This window comes from Brugia malayi, assembly GCF_000002995.4.
Source record: "Brugia malayi strain FR3 genome assembly, contig: Bm_v4_Chr1_scaffold_001, whole genome shotgun sequence".
In the NCBI taxonomy this organism is placed as follows: Eukaryota; Metazoa; Nematoda; class Chromadorea; order Rhabditida; family Onchocercidae; genus Brugia; species Brugia malayi.
In genome coordinates, this window is record NW_025062475.1 from 12,492,428 (window position 1) to 12,514,621 (window position 22,194).

General features: G+C 32.3%; 5 protein-coding genes across 7 annotated transcripts; 1 reads left to right on the forward strand and 4 right to left on the reverse strand.

Annotated features, from left to right (window-relative positions):
- Window positions 1-110: 110 nt before the first annotated feature.
- On the reverse strand, window positions 111-6,650 carry Bm5253 (Protein kinase domain containing protein; the record flags this gene model as incomplete). Of its 2 annotated transcripts, XM_001900866.2 has the most annotated exons (25): window positions 111-183; window positions 271-387; window positions 775-908; window positions 1,034-1,190; window positions 1,260-1,414; window positions 1,573-1,734; window positions 1,882-2,022; window positions 2,168-2,267; window positions 2,363-2,532; window positions 2,656-2,768; window positions 2,844-2,975; window positions 3,126-3,234; window positions 3,479-3,566; window positions 3,639-3,736; window positions 3,821-3,921; window positions 4,050-4,163; window positions 4,230-4,444; window positions 4,626-4,784; window positions 4,851-4,896; window positions 4,979-5,043; window positions 5,319-5,419; window positions 5,496-5,597; window positions 5,928-6,075; window positions 6,217-6,255; window positions 6,610-6,650. In XM_001900866.2, 25 exons carry the CDS (start codon window positions 6,648-6,650, stop codon window positions 111-113), a joined length of 2,880 nt encoding a protein of 959 aa, XP_001900901.2. The 2 variants fall into 2 exon arrangements, with proteins under 2 accessions (XP_001900901.2, XP_042933575.1); XM_043077641.1 differs by lacking the exons at window positions 4,851-4,896; window positions 4,979-5,043; window positions 5,319-5,419; ... (2 more) ...; window positions 6,217-6,255; window positions 6,610-6,650 and having other exon boundaries at window positions 4,626-4,783.
- Window positions 6,651-7,769: 1,119 nt separating this feature from the next.
- Bm12992 (Uncharacterized protein) lies at window positions 7,770-9,733 on the reverse strand (the record flags this gene model as incomplete). Its single annotated transcript, XM_001900868.1, has 6 exons — window positions 7,770-7,947; window positions 8,205-8,422; window positions 8,887-9,021; window positions 9,118-9,192; window positions 9,302-9,415; window positions 9,632-9,733. The coding sequence occupies 6 exons, from the start codon at window positions 9,731-9,733 to the stop codon at window positions 7,770-7,772; spliced, it is 822 nt and encodes a 273-aa protein (XP_001900903.1).
- Window positions 9,734-10,558: 825 nt separating this feature from the next.
- Bm12993 (Uncharacterized protein) lies at window positions 10,559-12,595 on the reverse strand (the record flags this gene model as incomplete). Its single annotated transcript, XM_043077642.1, has 6 exons — window positions 10,559-10,748; window positions 10,853-11,070; window positions 11,570-11,704; window positions 11,919-12,014; window positions 12,195-12,305; window positions 12,521-12,595. The coding sequence occupies 6 exons, from the start codon at window positions 12,593-12,595 to the stop codon at window positions 10,559-10,561; spliced, it is 825 nt and encodes a 274-aa protein (XP_042933576.1).
- Window positions 12,596-13,588: 993 nt separating this feature from the next.
- On the reverse strand, window positions 13,589-18,938 carry Bm12994 (Uncharacterized protein; the record flags this gene model as incomplete). Its single annotated transcript, XM_043077643.1, has 15 exons — window positions 13,589-13,748; window positions 13,822-13,937; window positions 14,364-14,422; window positions 14,771-14,855; window positions 15,047-15,142; window positions 15,244-15,411; window positions 15,576-15,713; window positions 16,148-16,321; window positions 16,750-16,862; window positions 17,028-17,215; window positions 17,309-17,504; window positions 17,760-17,946; window positions 18,090-18,217; window positions 18,370-18,454; window positions 18,807-18,938. The coding sequence occupies 15 exons, from the start codon at window positions 18,936-18,938 to the stop codon at window positions 13,589-13,591; spliced, it is 2,025 nt and encodes a 674-aa protein (XP_042933577.1).
- A 2,324-nt stretch (window positions 18,939-21,262) lies between these two features.
- On the forward strand, window positions 21,263-21,838 carry Bm11999 (the record flags this gene model as incomplete). Of its 2 annotated transcripts, none has more annotated exons than XM_043077644.1 (2): window positions 21,263-21,454; window positions 21,710-21,838. In XM_043077644.1, the coding sequence occupies 2 exons, from the start codon at window positions 21,263-21,265 to the stop codon at window positions 21,836-21,838; spliced, it is 321 nt and encodes a 106-aa protein (XP_042933578.1). The 2 variants fall into 2 exon arrangements, with proteins under 2 accessions (XP_042933578.1, XP_001900906.2); XM_001900871.2 differs by having other exon boundaries at window positions 21,365-21,454.
- Window positions 21,839-22,194: the final 356 nt, after the last annotated feature.

The following is a 22,194-nucleotide window of genomic DNA, read 5'->3' on the forward strand; positions in this document are numbered from 1 at the left end:
TTTCAAATTTCATTACATATACCAGGGTGTGTGCTTAAAACGGCTGTCTTATTTCTTATTTCTCGAAACTTTTTTTTTGGGAAGAGTTTTTAGCAATTTTCAGAGCAGTTTCACGGTGTGATGCCGGCGTTTAGTTCTCGAGCTGCCTGCTTCCATAACTTTCGGTCCTCCGTTATCCAGTACCTGTAATGGAACCCTTATCAGCACATGATTTTACATTACATTTCAAGCTTAACGAACTGAAATTAAGGAATGCTGTTTATGATGTACCTAATATTGTTTTCAAGACCATCAATTATTGTTGACCATTTGGGGACCGATTCACAATCTAGTATGTTCAAACACATGTCGAATATATCTTCTAGTAACTCTCGCTGGGGCCAACGTCTGCAAAAAAGTAATGACCACGTCAGCATTATGCCTACTTAGTTTTTTACTGCTGATGATTAAATTATTTTAAACATGCTTTTAATTAAAAGAATTCCTTATAAATGACAAAGTAGTGAAATGAGTGACCATCTGGTGTGTGGAAGATTAAAGTCCCGTTATAAAAATAAACTGGTCGTGACCGTAATCTTCTCTAGAGATGATACAGATGAAACCAAAAATGTATCAGAATTATATGCAAACTCCAAGCAGACAGACAGTGATTATTATTACTATCATTACTTTCGCTATACTTGTAACGTTGCTCGACACATTTCGCACTTTATATTAAAAGGTAAGGGAATTTTTAACTTCGAGATCGGACTTCGGAACAGGTAACTAAAAAACCTTTTCATCACAGATGTTGCGCTGTACCGTCCTGCAGTATTCCGGTACGTCTTCATATACTTTCCATATATTATAACATGAAGCGTTGAAACAAAACCATAGAAATCTGTTTGGTATGTCCATGGTCGACCATCCTCAAATTCTTATATTTTTATTTATGAGCAATTTGAGATAACCATATTGCTTATTAAGTGTCACAATCACGCTGGCATAAAATTTCAAAAAAAAAAAAATGCGTACCAAAAGTAAAAAACCTTACCTGCATCTCAGAACAATCGAAAGCGACTGTGCCAGCTTTTCCTCGGAATGTGCATCCTTTCAGGGAGTTCATGTCGATGGCACGTCCCCAGTCAATCAATTTTAATGTGAAAGATTTTTTTTCGAGGATTTGTTCCAGTGCAGCATCTTCGTTTAAGCTAAAAAAATCACATAGATACATAAAGTATGATGGAAATTGACGTCTTCGTTGGGAAACCGTAACTAACCGATGGAGGATCATGAAGTTATCCGGTTTAACATCTCCGTGTATTATTTGAGCGTTATGAACTGCCTCCAGAATTCGACTGATCTGCCAGGCAAGATAGACTGTTAAAAGACCTGAGCATGACATATTCTTGGCTTGTAACTTATTCATCATGTCCTGAAAGGTTAACACGAATTATGGGAATAAAATAAATTAGTTTCCGGGAACTTATCTCAAAACATGTCAAAAAAAGATATCCAAGCTTTGTAAAGCACAAATTAAAAAACGATTTTAAAAAGTACTGGTTATGTATTTATGGAAAGAAAAAAACTCACAAGAAGGTTCCCATGCTTGTGATATTCATAAACAATAGCGCTTGCATTCGAAAATAAGTACGCATCGCGGATATTCATTACGCCACCAAGCATCGCCTTCGGAATTCGAATACGCAGTGTTTCGCAAGCATAAATTTCCCATTTACATGGTGGCATTTCAAACTGCAAATCAGCATAGTGAATGGAACTAAAGATATTCAGATGAATATCTCGCTATATTCTTTATTAATTTCAATTTAATAGTCTCAAGCCATTTAAGCCAAAACCATTATTCCTCCATGGAACCAATCAAATGTGAGGAAAAAATACCTTTATTGCATAAAAGTTGCCGTCTTCCGATTTACTCTTATAAACTTTAGCGAAACCGCCTTCACCGATCAAACACTCAATATCAAAACGTTCACCTCCTAAAACCATAGCAGTACCAGGACTGAGGCGATTGCATCTTTCCTGTAAAAAAGATAAACTGCCCTTTATTTCACCCAAAAATTTTGAAAGTTAAATATTTTAAAAACAATGATTCATACAGCAAATAATTAGAGATTAAAGATACTGTTTAAGCAGTATGAATCCCTCCATAAGGAGTGTGAATTACCGGGAATTCGTGAACATTCGCTGGGCAGAAACATTGGTTAGTCATAATTTTGTCTCGTAATTTTTCATCCCAAGGATTTACTTCGGAGTCAGCGTGCAATCTGTAATGAATTTGTTTCCTATACAATATCGCGATGAACAAATTTGTCATATTCACGTAACGTTACAAAAAGACACATGAAGATGCCACACTAACTTCAAGCCTTCATGAAGAATTTCATTTGAATCCTCATCATTTGCAGCAATAGAGAGTCGACGTAATTCCTCATTAATATTACTGTTAACACCCAGTCCCACTTTCTTACATCCAACAATATTTTCAACACCAATTTTTTGCGACAACTTTATCAAATTATCTCGACGTTGCTGTAAATGAGTTGTCGATAAAACTGACAGATATAAAGTAAAAAATTTCTCCTTTTTTAGCGTTGAATCCATTTTACTACAATTGCTTCCGTAAAAAAATAAAAGATTAAGTCAAGAACAAACTTCGGACATGCTCATTCGTCTCCCAAAAGCAGTGTTTGCAGTGATAGCTTCATCAAAAGCCGGTTTTTGGAAAAAAGGATCAGCTTCGTTCGAAGGAAGTGGACGAAACGATTCTAAATGGACATAGAATTAAACTAATTCAACGACTATTACAAAGATTCCATGCTAATTGAATAATATCAGCTAACCTTCAATCGGATCTTCGATCGGAGGGGCAAAATTACTTGCTGGTGTAGATGTTACTGCTCCTGTTTTAGCCATTTTATTCAAACCTGCCAGTGTTTCCTCGTCATTACGATCAGGAAGAGAAGGTTTAATTCCTGGAATATCAAAGAATAAAGAATTTACAATCATCCTAAAAATACGCGCGTAATTCAGTTAAAAATAAAGCTATGTGATATTTCTTTTGGCACTTCAAAAAGCTCTAGTGTAGGTGCCATTAAGATGGAAACTGAAATGTCATAACTAACCTTCATACTTCCGTTTTTGCTCTATTGATGTTTCGTCATCATGTTCAAGTGACGTAGTTTTAGCTTTTCCAAAAAAAGATGAACGACGAAAATGAGTAGTTATCGCAGGCTGCAAAGCCGTATTTGAAATTTTTTAGTGTTTTGAAGTCCGTAAGAAAATTGGATTTGATCCTTCCGATTCCCGTTGAAAAAATTAAAGCATGTCATTACTATGAGATTTAAGCAGTAACAGCAGATCTTGCTGAAGTTCTTATATTGCCGAAATAGAAAGCATAAACAAATTAACGTAATTTTGTGCTAAGCTATATGCAAAAATTTATATTTCTTTTCATTAAAACTATTAAATGTTTTACCTTCCTGAATGCTGACTGAGATCTATAGATGTCGTCATCGTGAATGTCCGCATTCTTTTGACAGTCCAAATCCCGCTCCATACTTAATCTAAAGATTACATTGTACAAAAAAAAAAAAATCAATTCATATATTCCATGAAAATGATGACAAAATATAAACCTTTTTTTCAAAACATCGGAAGATGGTATGACATTCTCATCACTGTAAACAGCAAATGGTGCAGTTTGCTTTATTGGTTGGGCCTCTTCCACATAAACCTATATACAGAAACAATTAAAAAAGTCAGTTTTTGTGCCCTTTGGAAAGAAATTGAATGCTTCGAAAAATACTTTAGAAATTACTTCAAACTTTGTTTTCTTTGAAGCAGGAGGAAGATGAGTCTGTTCACTTTCGTTGAGAGTTGCTTCTTGTAATACGGTCGTTTCATCTGTTTCGTGATGTACTACAATGAAGTTAAATCGATAAATTTCTGTACACCGAGCTTACTTTAAAATTGGTATTACAGTATAAAACTCCTCAATATTTATCAGATCTTATTATTTACCGTTCATTCAATAAACAGCATCGTACCTGAACGCGGAGGTGGAACTGGCACTGTGCTTGAGAAATCGCGCATCGCCTTACTCAAAAATTTCTCGGTAAACGAAGTGCCATGGAGCGTGAGGTGCGAGGATTGTGGACATTCTGTAAGCATTTTCTTAAAACACCAAGAAACACAAAATTGCTGAATTTCTGATTGAAAACACTTACCAGATGGTTTGTCGACAAGAACGTCTGTATCTATGTCATTGTCATTTTCAGCAGCAACAGTACACGTTAACAGAAATGGGTTATCACCGGCTGAAGGTTGTGCTGACTTCGTGAGTTCTACATTGTGGGATGGATTCATCAAGGAACCACTGGCACAACCGCTTCGTTCCTCGCTTATGGCCGATAATTTTGAAATTGACATTCTGCTAGAGCGCCTAATGATGACGACAAGTATTAATAAATCGACAGTCAAAATCTTTTAAACATATCAAAACAGTTTATGACCTTACTGCTTATAGTAATGAAGATTAAATTATTTTTGTGTATTAAAGTTTCTTTACTATTTCAAAATAAAAATAATGGATACTACAAAAATTGTTCCTCCAAATTATTAACCTCTGCAGTATATCTGGATGAATAGCATAATTCCCTGCTTCTGCGAACATTTCTTCAATTGATTGTTGCTCATCTGCTATTTTTAAATGGGTTTTTACTGCGGAATCATGGGTTAATTTTGTTGAACGCTGACTACTTTCAGGTGCTTTTTGTTCCATGCTATAATTCAGAATATAAACTAATTTTTTTTTTTGCATTCATATACCAAAAAGACAAAAAACTTACAATGCTGTCTCAATAGTCCCCAAAGTTCTCAAATCTTTCGACAGATCTAAAAAATGCATCATTAAAATCAACTTCATTAGGAAACAAAAACAGCAAATAATTTCACTCAGCTAACTGTTAAAAAATACCAGGTTTTCTGAAGAGATTTACAGTCATTTCATCATCCATTTCAAAATACTGATAGAGCATAGCCCTGAAATTTTAGTACAGTCACATAACTGAGACATTGTAGATGTCCATGAAGCCTTAAAAATAAACATTCCAATCAAATCTTTCAGAAAAATAACTTACAGAAAAATAAAATAAATAAGTAATAATTACAATTTCATGAGTGGAAAAATTAAATAAGATAGGAAAATTATGACAACTAACGATTACCTTGTTAGACGCACAATAAATTACAATATACTATTCATTTTTTATAAAATACTGCATAACAAATCTTAAGTTATAAAATAATGTTTTTACCTAAAAGCTTCATCAACTCTTGAAATAGGTTTAGCATTTGCTTTTATGGCTTCATTCCATACTTCGTTAAAACGTTCCCTGTTCTTTTCTTCTGCAAAAATCTGAAATGAATGTCAATTGCAAGCTTTAATTAAGTAAGATCCTGTTTAGCACTGCTGCAAAAAGCCAATTCTTTACCTCGCCCCATTTGACGTAAAACTCTGCCAGTTCATGAAACTGTTTTCGATTGTGTAACTCTTCCATCACTAACTTCATCCCCATTGTACGACTTAATTTCCCCTAAATTAAATCTTATAAAAGACATATTATTTGATTATTTGAAGAAAATCCTTAGCAAAAATGAAATCGCATTTTAGCAAATAACTGCAAACATTTAATTTGGGAGATATAATTTGATAATAACGTAGTATCAAAGAGACAACAGCAAAAAGCTTTTGTATATTAATTAAATTGCTGTTGATTACTTTACTCAACAACCTTATCTTCCAAGTGACAGATCATTTTTTGAAGCTAAATAGTAAACTAATTGCAGTGCGGAAAATCATTAAAGCGTATTATAAGTTTCAAAATTTAACAATTATTGCTTTTCAAGACTAAAAATTTACTTACAACAATACAGAAAACGTGTAACAATCGTTCATCGTTATAAAACGGACTACTTTCCACAGAATACCGCAATACGGTCTCCATGGCAGCTTTTCGTAGACGATGATGACTTTCTTTATCTTCGAAATTTGTTTCCATCCATTTCAACTGACTGAAACTTGAAGAAATGCAAAAACTACCTAATGGCGTAGTTCCAACTCACCACAGTACTGATGTCATGACTTTACGTAGAAAGTGTAACTATACTTCAGCTATACAAAATTGAAGACTAGCTGTTTAATATGCAACATACTTCAAAACGTAATCCAACTGTTTCGTTTCTGGCAACGTCCTGAAATAACATCAACCATATGATCGTTTGTAATTTGATAGATTTTAGTTTCTCAAATCCAAATTTTTGTTGAAGACGACATAATTAGTATATTCGGTTCCATAAGAAACTATTAATCTATGTTTCGCGCATTTGCAAATTTGCAATTAAAAATGTGTTTGTGCTTAATTAAAAAACAAAAAATCATTCAAGAAATGAAAAAAAAAAAAAAAAAAAAAAAATTCGTTGTCTGAAATTTAAGATAAAAACCAATTGAAAATTGCTTAACAGAAGACTGAAAGCCAGTTATTTACTGAAGAATTAGTTGGAAATGATAAAACATGTGAAGCACTAAAAAGGTTAGAAATAACTTACTTAACGAAAGATGGTAATGATTCAAAAAATCCCACCACCATCGATTTTGACGAATTCTCAAATCTTTTCTTCCTTCAACGATCAACCAATCCAAATTAATGAAAAAGAAAGTGATCGAATATTAGCAAGAAAAAGTAATAGAAATAAATGGAGTAAGCTTTAACAATTCACCCTTGTCAAGTGTAACAAATCAAATTAAATAAACATCCAAACAAAAATATTGGCGCTTAAATTTCAAAAAAGACTCGCTCGTTCATGTATGGACCGATATGCAAATTAGGATAACATGTGGCCAAAGGTATGGATGAAAGCAAAAGTGCTACGTTGTGCTTATCAGGGAGAGAGAGAGAGAGAGAGAGAGAGAGGGAGAGAGCTGCTGAGATTGTTTGGATCGTTTTGTCTAGAACGGTAGAAGCTTACGTTACTGTTGGCTGACAATTCGGTTACTGATTGCCTAGCCGGAATAGCATTTATTTCCGGAAATAAGTTCCTTCTTTTTTCTTAAATTAGAGTATGAAATTTGCATAACATAGACGATATTTAGTAGGACAATGGCAATGTGACAGCAGTATGTGTTACAGTAACGCTAGTAGATGAACAAATTCATCAAAGGTACTGTCTGAGAAAGGATATTGAGAGTACAGTAACAGCAGCAAAATGAACGGAGGTGATGTCAGCTGGAAGAGAGACGATTTTAGGAAGATTGGTGGATGCTGGCAAAGCAGTAGAGATAAACTGAGATGCTTTACTTATTTGGATTTTCCGGGCCAAATCAAATGATGGGTGTTGGGATTTTTTGAATTTTAGATTTGTTGAAAAGTGCACTTTGATCTATTAACATTGATTACTGCAGTATCATATGGAATATTGTGATTCTTGAATGCTTGACAAATTGATACGTATCATCAATATGTTCATAATGCTAAAATGTCACTTGTAGAATGTAATAAGTGCGGAAATATCAAGATTAGGAAGTATAATTCGAACATTTAAAGCGCTAAGTTAACATTAGTGCACTGAATAGAACATTCCGACAGGTGAAGAGTCTTTGTAGATGAAAGGAGAAATGATTCCACTGGAGAAATTTGTTGTTGAACAAAGAAAGTTAACGATTCATATCGATCACAAATGGAGAAGAAATTGACATTTTTAATATGAATTTAAAGGTGAACAGCACTTGAACAATCACACTTTTCAGTTAAGTTTGTATCGATAAGAATAAGTCGATCGTCTAATGGTACATCTCGAATCTTAAAGCATCCACCTATAGCTCGTAGATTTGCATCATTGTAATGACAGTGTTCGCTGAACCCATAAGACGATAGATTTGTTGGACATCTGAAAACACTTCCCTTTCGCATTTCTCGATAATCTAATTAGTTGAAGATTAATTTAATCATTTTGTATTTCAAGGATAGAGCATGAAAATAAGTACTGATGCTTAATGATGTGCATCAAACGTTAGAGAAAATTGGTAAAATCAAAATATTGTTGATTCGATCAGTGCTATTTGCACACCCATGAGTAAAATAAATAAAGTTTAATAGTACTAATTACTCATTCTTCAACCATTATTCAACGATATCTTTACTAACAGGTAAGTATTGCATGGGGCACTATCAACTTGATCAACCAAATTCGAGGGACATTCTGGTTTTCCACCATTTCGAGCTTGTATAATGGAACTTTTGTTCACTTTACGAAAACGTTGTGGATAATCCTGTCCGGAAACTCGACATGTAGATGAGCAATCAGACCATTCAAGATAAGTAAAAAAACATGGAAATTTCATTATTCCCGTTGCACTCCTTATCTATAATATTTTTCTTAAAATTAAATTTAATGAAAATTCAAGCAAGTCACCAATTTTTAATTAAATACAGCTCCAAAAGGAAGTGCATATTTCATACCCAATTTTACATGATATTGAAGCTAAGAATAATGAAAACTGATAACAAAATTCTCCAATTAATGACTGCTCTTTCAATTTTTTACGAAGCATAAAATATGCAATACAATCTTGGAAAGAGTTAGTTTCTTTGGAGTAGAGAGTTTAACCTCAAAAGTCAATAATATATAAGGCATTTCTGCAATAGAACTGCACAGATGATAAAATATTTCTTTTTTTTTAAAAAGAAAAAAAGATATGTCTTAACAAAGGTATTTAAGAAAAAAAATAGTTATCAAACAAAATTATCAAAAAATTGCAAACAAAGTTATAAACAAATGCATGTGTTATTTACATAAGTGTTTTGATATACAAATAAGCACACTTACGTGAGCGCTTAGAATGATGCTCCAGATTATAAGCGTGATAAGTACAAGTAATAAAAGCATGTTAATAACTGCTAAGATGAAATTAACAATTAGCATTAAACGAACTTTCTTATTGCGAATGAATGGTGAGATTTGCTGCAAATATTATTTATAGTACAAATGATATACTGAGGATATGTTCTGAAAAGTCTAAATTTTACTGAATCTTGATGAATTGTTAAAATAACAAACATAAATTATGGTTGCAAGACGAGTGGATTTGATTGATTTGCTTATCGTTCCATCGAATTCGCTGATATCTGAGAGCTATAACAAAAAAAAAAAAAAAAAAAACAGGAAAATTTAATGTTTACTGACTTCTTCTAAACGTAATAATCCTTCTTTGAATTCTGGATTTGATAAAATTCTCACATACCTCTTCCGTAGCTTCTCCAGCAGATACTTTGAACATGCCTGGTGCTTGTTCACTTAACTGTTCAACATCGGTAGTTGATGGTATCGGGCTTTTCTCATTTTGCGGTAATTCTTCCTAAATTTGCTTTAGTTCCAGAATCCTAAATTTCTGTGCACTCACTACTATAATTTATCTCAATCATCTGAGAAATAATCAGCATACTAATCAATAATCAACCGAATATCTCGGGATTAATTCTTCTTGCATTATATCTAACAGATAGTACTGTATAAAAGTTAGCAATATTTCATTTAATTAAATAATATGTTGAAGGGAGAAATTAAAAGTTACCTCCGTGGGTGAATCAATTTTTGCTTTGGGAAGTGATTCAGCGGGTTGATCCGAACCTGTAGCTCCTGTATGTGAAGGTGAACTGGAAGGTACTGATACCATTTTATCTCACTCTAAATCGGACAACTTAGACATATTAATTTGATTATTTAAAAGATTATTTAAAAGCAAAAAATTAGTGAAATCAATATACTGTTAAAACGAATATATTTGAGTGAAAACTATAGTCATTTTCCAGAGGAACAAGTTCTATATATTAAATCCAAAACATAAATCAAAAGTACTTCCTCAATATGAGTCAATTGAACAGGAGATTGAGGTAGAGTACAACTGATTGTTGTTTTCATTTTGTAAGCATTTATATAGCAAATTATGCATGCTGCATGCATAACATATATGCAGGGCGACATGCATGCTTTGGAATGCTTGAAAGCAATGAAATCGTATGTTGAAAGCAATGAAATCATTCCTAACTAATGTAAATTTACTCTGATAATCTATTTTTCATTAAGCATCATCCTTATCCTAAAAACTTCGGAAATTGTGTAAAATTTTCAAGCATCTACTGAGAATTATGGGGAAAAAAAAAAAATTCAGATAACAATTTTATGTATATCGAAAGCATTCCAATATGTATGTTGAAAGGGAATTAGCTATAAAAATGAAATTTCTGCTTCAATTTCTTTCTTTTTTTTTCCATCCATTTTTCCTTCTTCTATATAAACTATTCTGCTAAATTTCAACTTGGATTGATAATAAAATTGTTTAACAAATTTTTGTTAATTTCAAATAACTCTTCTCTGCTCTTTACTACAATTGATTTATTGAGAAATTTACCAATGAAATGAGGGATATATTATAGTCTTTCTATTTTGCTGACTAAGCATTATTAGCCATCAATCAACAAAATACAATTTGCTTGATGAATTAAAATAAGGAAGTTTCAATGCGATCACATTCTGCTTTCGAACAATTCTGCGTTAAATTAGCATCCATAAAAATTAAGCGATCATCCAATGGTATATTACGAATACGATAACATCCACCAGAGGATTCTTTCAATGAATCCTTGTAGTAACATTGAGTGAATGGATATTGTGATAGATTTGTGGGACATCTGCAAGTATTGCTCTCTCTCTCTCTCTCTCTCTCTTTCTTTCAGTTTGTTGATTTCAGGAAAACACAAAACAGAGTCTGATCAATTTGAAATAAATTGATGACCTGAAAGTGTTGCAAGGTGCAACATCCACTCGACTATGCAAATCATCAGGACAGTCTGGCTTCTCACCTCCACGTGCTTGTACGATCGAATTTTTATTCACATAACGTTGCATTTGAGGATAATTTGATGAACCATCCCAACAACTTGCAGAACACGTTGACCACGGCTCGTACGTAAAAATACATGGTGATGGCTGATCATACATAATGCTTGAAATCTAAAGCATATTTACTTGTATGACTGACTTTATAGTAATATTTATGTATAACCATGTTAAAAAAAAAAAAAAGAGTTGGGATTTTGTTGTAATAAAAATTACATTAGAAAAAGAAAAAGAAAACATTGTACATTGTAATTGTATTCAAAATGAAATAAAATGAATAATGTTATTAGTTTGTTGTTAAAAAAGAAAAATGATGAAGAAGACATTATCTTCTATTTTTAGTGTAAATTTTTCTAGTAGATGACGTGATACTGTACTTCTATTTACTGCAAATCTTTAAACATATGAAATGACAAATCTACTTTCCACTTTTTTTCATAATTTTTGATTACTAAATCAATGTAAAATGTTTTATCTACTCTTACTTCTTTGTTAATTGTGAAAACAGTATTATCATTACTAATTATTAGATCGAGAAGCATTAAAGTAAGACTTATCTAGCAAAGAAATATTAAAGATTCTGATAAACAGGTATTGGCTACGAATAAATTACCCGAAAAGCAAGGATGATTTGATTTAGTAGAAGTGCAAGCATAAACAAAAGCATTACGAAGTTGATAAGAAGCAGTATAGTGTTGATAATTGTCAAATAACGCACTTTCTTATTTCTCATCAACGGATAAACACGCTGAAGTGTACATTATGATTGTTGCAAATCTCATTATACATTATTATTATTGATAAAATATACCATAATCATGATTCAGATGATTTAATTTTACTCAGTTGATAAACGAATAGTTTCATTTCACTTTAAAATACTTCCAAACTGACATCATTTCTGTATTGTAGTTGATTGCATCAGATTTGACAGTTGTAATAATTTCCACCAAAAAACTTACTCTAAACCAGATGAAAAAGCGACTACTACTACCGTCGCGAGATTTTGCTGCAGATGATCTTGTTGAATATATATCCGGATCGGTCACATCAGACAACTAAAAATAATTTTGAAATTGACTAGTTCAATGTACAAAACCGCAATATACAATATACATTAAATTCAGCGCACTGAAAATAGAAGATAAAAATAAATTTTGCGAAATTTAATTAAAAGACTAAAGAATAGAAAAATGAAAGGAATAAGAATAGACTTGAGAATAATATGGAAAAAAAACCTGTTCGGTATCTTCTCCAACCAGAAATTCCATCTGCTCCGGAATACTTCCGCTAGGTTGATCCACTTCCGTACTATCCGGTATCGGACTTAGTTCTTCAGATGACTGTCTCTATAAACCATAACATCAGAAGAGTGAAAAATATCATAAATAAATATATAATTTGAGACATTGATACTTCTACTCATGTTTATTATTTAGATTTTGAAGGGTTTCTAATAAGATACCCAACTGATAAGTAAGTTATCACTATCCAAATAGCTACATATATGAAATTTAGACAAAGAAAGCGACATTTAAAGAGAAATAATAGAATATATAAGTACTGCGGTTGAGCCTGAGTCCTTTGCTTCATAGCTGAATGATTTCGTAAAGTTTCCTGATGTAGCTTTAGAATTCATTTTAAAATGATTAATATATCGAACTGAAAAACAAATTTGATGTTATCAGATTTTATGGTGCGATTTTTAAAAAAAATTTCTTAGAAAATACTGGAGAAATCTTCATTATAGACACAGTTATCACAACAAGTAATTCATTAAAACTCACTTTTTCAAGGTTCAGCCGACTACTGCGAATGTTTCCACTTTGAATGAATACCTACTTAGACGAATGCTTATAAGAAATTTTTAACAGTACACAAAACAATCTACAATAGTTGCATACTACAGTGCTGTTTCCGGAAATCTTATGATCAGTCTTCCTTGCTAATTCCACCATATCACTGATTTCAAATGAATTAGACAGGATTTTACGATAATTCAACATTTTATCAGTCCAAAATGTTGAACATCATTCAGCGTAACGGAAAATTTTCCATGCAATTTCGAATTTCTAATTGATAGTAACTAACACAGCACAGCACATCTTTTAAATGCATCAAAATATCGTCATATCATATTACAAATCACATTTATGAATTTATTTTATCATAACTAATATAAGTACAGGAAAACAAATATAAATGTTGCTGACAAAACAAAAAATACGAAACACATTCAAAATGTCATGGTCAATGTAATGATAGAATTAATGAACGATGCAAAATTGAACAACAGCATGAGATCACAAAGTTATAGATATATGTTGCCCTCAGATAATTTACATGTATTGCACGTTTGAAATTTCAATTTCTTCAGTGCACCATAATCGCTCAAACGGTAAAATTCCGTGTAGATAGAGCATATACTTTGCATAATACATAATAGTAAACAGAAAAGCTTAAACAATAACAACAAAGGCGAGTTACGAATCAAAATTTCAAAAAAAACATTAAAGGCTGATACGACGTGTTATGTAATCCTAAACCTGACAAAATCAAATTTTTTACATGGAACATAACAACGAATCCTGACAATGAAGAGGTACAATTATTCTAAAGCAAAAATATTAATTTACGCAACAAAGTTGTTGTGTTTCTCATGGAAATATGTAACACAATCTTCCAGGAGCTTGTCGCCTAACACGTATTTTAAGGCCATCTTTTTAGCTATCATTTGCAAAAGACCACCAATCAAACGTTTTTCAAGTGGAAAATTGATGTCCAAAAGCTTCCTGAAATTACTTTGTAAATTATAAAACATAGCGAAAGCAATGTAAAAAGTGAATGATTAAAGAAGGAACTAACATTATGTAGTTATGCAGTAATGTCTTCGCTTTTTCTGGAATTGAAATTAATAGCTTCTCGACAGTATCAAATTTTAAAGTATCAATGTTGGTCACATCACCCGCAACAACTGATTTCTAAATAAACTTATAGCAATGAGTTCGTAGCTAAGGGATTTTTTTGAATGCAAAAGATACTTTACTAAGGATATACAATTCAGCTTTAAAACAGAAATTAGCCGTTCATATTGATTCGTATATATTGAAAGCTTGATTGCCTCACCTAAAAGAACGTTACAAAGAAATTTATAACCATCTATCAAATTTAATTTCTACTTCCCCAGTATGAACAAGGTTAACTGAAACTTGCTTATTATTAAATCCAACTTTTTTATTAAACTGTCAACTACCATCAATATGTAAGTGATAACAGTTGACATTGCTTGTAATATAATATAAAAATAATACAGTACATATATGTGGATGTGGTATACAAAAGCATCATGAGCTCAAACTCGAAATGAATTTAAAAAACAAAGTTATAAATAGAAATCTTATTATTACCTCCATTTTTACACTTGATATGCGCGATGGTTTCTTTCGAGACCTGTTCTTTTCATCTTCTGGAAATAAACTAATTATTAGCAAACCATTAACCATCAGAGAAAAAAGAATGCTTTAATATGATTCTGTCATCTCTAGAAATGTAGTTCAGTGGTCCAGAACAGTTTCATAATTCATTTATAATAATTCTAGAATGGAAACTACAACCATTTCCACAAGCTTTGTAATTTCAGGATCTTCACAAATTGCAACTTTGATATTTCTACAATCTAGAAGGAAACTAGTGGGGTTGAAAATTTAATATCATTGCCAATAAACTTGACACATACTGTTTCCCAAATTTAAATGATGCGGCATAGCGATACGATTCAGATCATGCAAAAAAAGAAAAAAATTGAATTCCCTACCATTTAACAAATTCAATGCAACTGAAAATGTGGGAAAGTCGACCGTCAGAGCAGTAAATGCATCACGGCATCGTTTGTGATATATCTACAAGAGAATAAAGAATGAGCAATCTATCGTCCTTTTTTAGTTTTGGAAAGAAAAAACACTTGCAATGACTGCCTAATAATAATAATCTAAAACAGCTGCTACTGATACAAATCATATTATGTTCGTACCTCCTCATACCATAATTATATATATCGCAGTTAAATCTGATCATTAGGTTTTGACCATACCTCTAATATGCCTTCATTTGGTCCATCATGAATTTTCAGTGTTTCCGCAACGGAGAGTCCATCCAGAAGAACATGTTCTAAGCAAATTTGCATATTCTACAAAACAATAAATGTTCTAGCTCATCTTCTCCAAATGACTACCACGTCATTTATGTACGAAGATACTGGTGAACCTACAGCCTGTACTGTAAACATACCGTTTGTGCTGTTTCCGAACGACGATACTGGTGACTAATAAGATATGAAATTACACTTTTAACAAGTTGTTCTTCGTTTTCAACTCCATTTTCCATATGAAGCGCCAGTACATCGATCTTCCCAATAAACACTCCCCGGGGCATAACACTAACTGATTTACGCTTTTTCTGAAACGCTATATACAAATTGAAGAGTAAACAAGCAGACTCGAAATATAGTGCAAATCTTTTATTCAACATGGAAAGTGTGACAATCAACAAATTCATATGAATTTGAGTTATTATTAAAGAGAGTTATCTTAAAACACGGAAGTGAAAACACATTTATTAACCTTCGCAGAGAAAACTCCATCTGATTCAGATGACTTTATAAGCTTAGTACTCTTAACATCATTGCGCTCCCCATCACTGCACAGCCTTCTTTTTCCACGACGGGGCAAAGCAACCACTGTGTCTTTAGTCTTCTTCATCTTAAAAACAATCATATGAAATAATAATGTGCAAACTATTTTCAAATGAAAAATGTATTACAATTAAATCAGTTGATAAATTTACTACTGGGAAAAGATTAGAACGTATATTCCAACCCCACATTTATTGAATGTCAATAAGTATTTCATACTACTTCATCATGATAATGACTCCTGGATAATGCACAGAAAGTTCATGGAATATATGGCATATTGGCTATTTACAGATTGCTAATGTCAATTTCGCTGAAAACAAGAAACTGAAAGGAGATGAGGCTAAATATACTTGTTTAAATACACCCATTTATCATTCAGACAATATGTACACCCGAAAAAATTTCTGAAAGTCGATATCTTGTTTTCAATGGAACTGAATGCATTCAATATGGGCATTTCATTATGAATATAACATAAAGTTGGTAAGAAAATATTACCATATTTTCTAGCCATAAAAATCCCTTAAGTAAGCGAATGTATGAATTGATAATAGTTACAGGAAGTTCTGTTATCGTTTTATACATTCCTGACGAGTTTTGTTCTGTGAAAATTTTTACAATTGCTTCACGAATTTTCTTGGTATCACCACTATAGTTGAATTCTCGCAACAGCTAAACAAAAAAGCTGTGAAATGAATCAATAAAAACAGATATACCAGACTTATTAGCTTAGTTTCAATGGAGTCAGTAAGACCGATATAATAAAGAGAGAGATGGTTAAAGCGTCACTTATTATTACTAAAATGTCACAAATCATATTTCGTCTTAATATGCTATAGCAAACTTATTTTTCGCCACCTACGACAGTAAATATGAGTGAATATTAGTGCAAAAAAGCCATCCCGAAATAAATAAGACCTTAATTCATCAAACAACTATAAAATAGAAATGATCAAGAATTTAGCAACATTCAAAACATAAACAAGCGTAGAAAACGACACCTTATAAAATGACAGCACCAGCAATGATTATTTTATAACACAGTAAAGGGTACCGTGGACTAAAATGAGAATGTCAACAGTTCCGAAAAAACTTCGAACCTTATCAATCTTTGATTCCAGTTCCAAGGTAGGTCCCAAAACATCTTTAGCTTCAACACAACCAAATTCCTTATTAATTAACATTCTGGCTATTTCATGATCACTATCAGTTACTGAAAAAAGAAAAGCCTAAAAATTCCACAAATAAAGTCTTCATTTACAAATGATATTTTTTAACTCTATATCATTAATAACCCAGAAAAAAAGTAACATGGTGCAAAAAATTTTAAAAAACCAGAAAACAGATCTTCTTTACGATAATATCTTCATAAATTAACCTTTTTCTATAAGACTCTTCCTTTTATTTTCATTCGTTCCATCTCTGTAAGCCTTCTGTTGTTTGGATTTTCGAACCTTAGGTAAATTCAGAGCAGCACGCACAACGCAGGCGTGCTTCATAACTGTTCGTGGTGTCAAATTGGTAGCTCTCGCTGCATCAACTCCTGTGTATCCCTCGTGTAACACCCTAAAAATAGCTATTGATGTATAATTGAGAACTATTCATTTCTGTTTCTGATGAATCATAAATTCGAATTTTGGAAATAGAAATGAAACTTACATGCCTACAGCTTTACGTATAGCATCCGCTTTCGTTGAGTGTCTAACAGAAGTTCCACAATAGTCATAGATACATTTGTCGATACGATTCTTATCAATCGTCGAAATATCGCGTGTAAAATCCTTTCGTGCTCTCCTAACTCGTACTTTCTTTCGATCTTTCGTCTGATTACCCCCAATTTCATTACTCTCATCATCTGTAAAATATTTTATTAATTCGAGTTTTTATATAATCCTGAAAATCATAAACTAAAATAGTTTTTGATTACAAATAGTTTAAAAATAGTTTGAATTCGTTCATATTAGTTTTTATTGGTTGTTTAGCGTTTTCAGATGTTACGGTAGCTAAGCAAACGGCACAGCAGAAAGACCTACGATGTCCATGTCAAAGTTTCATAAACCGCCAACCTATAGACGAAAAAGAATTAGAAACTAAAAGCAAAGTGACACACTGCTTGTTTGGTTAGACACCTCTGTCCCTTCATTTTTCACTTCTATTTCAACTCCATTCTTTTCTGCTGCCAAAATCATGTTTCGTTTATGTTGTTTGACTAAATTGGCTCTATTCAGCAACTTTTCAACCATATTGTAATAGGTTCGAAAATATGAAACAGCGAGCTTGTAACACTGACAAGCCTCCTGAAAAGTTATAATGTGTGTACGACAATCAAACAACCATTCATATTTAAATATATACATAAAATCGAGGTATACTGGACCACTGCCAACTGCACTAATCAGAACTGCAAGCTAAATGAATAGAAGTCAACAAAAAAAATTACTTGCTCAGACATCGTCTTGCAATGAACATCTGTAACTGCATTCTTCAGTCGTTCCTTTGTTTCACTACTTACTCTGCTATAACCCACAACGATATCTATTGCGCGACGAAGTTTTTCATCAACATGACCTATAAATTATTGAACTCTTAAAAAAGCAGTTAACTGCATCATTAATTAAATGATTTATTTTGCATTATGCACAATTTACTGATGTAAATTCGATCAATTGTATATCAGTAGTTAATGACCACAGCATTTCAATAATAATACTGGAACGAACCGTCTGTCACGGATGATGTCTTGTTATTTCTTCCAACACTGCCCATTCGATCCACAGGATTCATAATATTTCCATTTTCCGGAATCTTTAAATATTCGATTGTAGACATACACTTGTATTTAAATATATTCTAAACAGATTTAACACGCTTGATTACTTTCCAAAAATTTTTTGAAATCCATGCTGAACAATATCAAAAAAGCATATAAAACAAGCAAATAAAACTTATATTGTACATCCACACTACTTCATGTCATCCTCAAATAGAAACTCTATCAAGATTTCATGACAGATCCGATAATCAAAATCTTTAACTTTTTCTTATGGGAAATTAATTTCAAAATTACTTTGCAAAAATCAAAACTATTTAATAATATTGGTATTTTACATCTATAAACTTAGTCTTGGGACAAAAGAAATCAATATCTTGCCAATACCTTCTGTTCATTCGCAGCATTTTCATAGTAACTACTACTGGCTTTTATTTCATTAGCGGATTTCAAACTCTCGGACCGTTGAAACGTCTCCATCATGTCACTAGTGCTACTCTTAACAAGTACATTCTCCATACTGCAAACAAAACAATTATTTTCAGGAAGCGTCCTATAAAGCATAATTATCAAACCATATTTTAATCATTTTCAAAGTCTTCAGTTATTTAACTATGTTATATCCATGCACCTCCACATTGTACTTTGCAAAGTGTAAAAGTGCACTTATACTCCTACTTTCGAAATTCACTTCATGAAATCCTAAAAATATTCATAGTTCTTATCTCTGTTCATATCTACCACTTTCACTTACATCAAATATTCGTTCGATCCACTCCTAATAAAGTGGTTTAAAACTGCAAACTGTAAACTCTACACCTGCAACAAACCTCTAACAAAAAATGAGCGCATAAAAGCATTATCATATTGTCAAATACATAAACATTTAAACTGCATAAGAATAATACGTTGCTATATTTTAGATCACATAATGAAGGAAAATGTTACGCCGAAAATAAGTGAACGAAAACAATGAAATGGTAAAATCAATATGATCGATTTTTCGAGATAACTCTCTATTCACTTAATTTCATGGACCAAAAAACCGATACATGTGTAACTGCTAAAATTGAATCTTCAATCAGACGAATTCCTATCAATAATTCCCTTCAAATCTGAAATGGTTCCCACCACATATACATTAAATATAATAAAAAATAAGTAATCTCAGTGATTTGCTTCATAGTAAGTATAGATCCGATGGGACATAAGTTAACGCTTAAAACTTTTGAAAAACTTTACACTGAAAATTCAAAAAAGTACAACGGCACATTTCGCACCAAACCTCAATTCTAGTCCTCCTCTCTCTTCTGTCTTGATCGTCCGAACCCCTCACTTCCAACACACTCTTTTGCCTCCAACACATAATAAATTTATAATTTATCGTCATTCACAATGATTCCAGATAATTTGTCTGTACGTGGAGCACGTGTACTTCCACGCATGTATTTTAGCATGTATATGCTCTACCATCATAGATTGATTACTTCCCTCTGTCGAAACATGAACATTTACTGGTTTGAAATTATTTACGTTATCTTTCCATAGTTGAAAAAAGCAGAAATCTATACCTAACGTGAAGGAAGTGTATGTAAGTAGAATTGTTACGTGAAACTGAGTAAACCTTCTCATTCCTGAAACAGTATTATCCGTCCATTGAAGTGGATTTCAGTAATTTGTTAAAGGAATTGATAGTATGATATTCTGCACCTCTCCTCTCCACCACTGCTACCTTCGACAAATGCTGAATTAAAAATCTGAATTGAAAAGAAATTTGATTTTCTGAAGCATGTCCCACCGACTAACGAAAAAGAGTAAAATATTCACTGAATTCATTTTTGATATGTGGGAGAAGGCATTGTGTTGCACTTTGCGGAACTGTGAGACGGAAGGACGGAATGAACCGAGCGTCTCTCATTTATCAGCGGTACGCACTGTGATGACAGCGCTTTCGTGTGCCACTGTTGAACAGTTGCCCAGCTGTACATGCATAGTTTGAGTAGTATGGAGGAAATAATTATTTACTTTTACTTTAGATTACTTTAGATACTAAATGTTGTTTGCTTCTTTGTTCACTTTGCTTGTTTACTAGATGCAAATGAAATGTGTGAAATTTCCCATTTATACTGTTTATTTGTGTGTTTGCTCCACATGTACACCTTATATATAAATGTGTAGCTTAATTTAGTAAATGGAAGTAGAGTTAGTAGAAGAAAAAATCAAATACCATAATAACATTCAAATTAACCGTAATTAAAGTCGTCGGCTGTTATTTGAATATTTGTACTCGTTTTGACATATTTAAAACTCTTCAGCTATAATTTGCTTCCAGAAAATCTCATTGAGCGGTTTCATTTTTCTTTTTTTCTTTTTTTTTTTTTTTTTTTTTTTTAAATTTCTGACACAATTTCTCTATCCTTTTGTATTTAAATATGCCTAAGTTTTTTTTGATATATATATATATATATATTTTTTTGTATTTAAATATGCCTAATAAATATTAACATTCTACTGAACTATTTATTAAATTTAATGATCGTTTTCCTCTGGCTCATAGTTTAAGTTTACCCAGTTATATAGTTCAATATATTGTGCTTGCCTTCATGCGATGTTGGTAAAGGATAACTGAATAATACATCAAATTCCACAGACTGATTCATTCTGGATTTTCGAAAGAGTAATGTAAGATTCTCGTAAGATTCAAATGAAGATTTTAATTTAAAAAAGTGCAAGTATAAGATATTTTTTAGCATGTTTCGATGGCAATGCAAAATAAGCAAAAGCTGATGAAAAAATAAGAAACCAGTAACTGGCACGAGTAAAAGCATTGTTCCTTTTCATTCATGTTCTCGTTTTGCCTTTTTTATGCACATGGCAAGTTTGGCGTGACTTTATTTTTTTGGTTTTCGATATTTGTAGAAGTGAATCAGAAGAACAAACGAAAAATGTCAAATGCCGAGAAGCTTGCAGCTGAATTTGAAAAAGGCGAAACGAATCTTGACAAATTTGGCAAAGGTGCTGGTAAAAGAACAAAGGTTAGAACGAAGCTGAAATTAGCATTTGACACTGTAGTGATATTAACACTTCCTTAAGTTGAAGATCTGATTTGTAATTAATTATTCCCACATACAATTCCATTGAGTTCTCTAAGGATTTATTAAAAGATATTAATTAAAGAATTAAAAATCTATATAGCATCTGAACAAAAATGACTGGAAGTTTTTCTTTAGTATGTGAACCACCAGTACTTCACTACATATACTTTACATAAATTCTTTAACAATTTCCAGGCTGAACAGTATGAACATAAGCACTCGCATCCAGAAGGTGATACCAGGAAAATAGTTAATTATTGTGTTAGCGGTCAGGAAAAAAGAAAGGGAACTACTAGCACAGGTAGCACAGCGAAGAAAGACTAAAACTGCAATCTCTCGATCTCGAGTTGAATAAGGAACATTCCTTGTTGCACATGCATGTTCGAGGCTTTCAAATAGTGTCTCTTAATGTATTTCAAATATTATCATATGTTTCCATGTTTTGATTACTTTTTAATGACCCAGTCTTTTAAAGCATTTTGTAAAATCTTTTTTGTATTACTAAAGACGCAGAATCATTCTGCACTCAATGTTATAGGTCCGCATTGGATTAAGTTTCTTTGTTACGGAATCGTTTTTCAGTGTCAATACACTGAAACATATTCTTTTTACGCCTCATAATAAAGCATACGACACTTCTTAGTGTCGTACGATTTCTTTATATCAACAAATACTTCAAC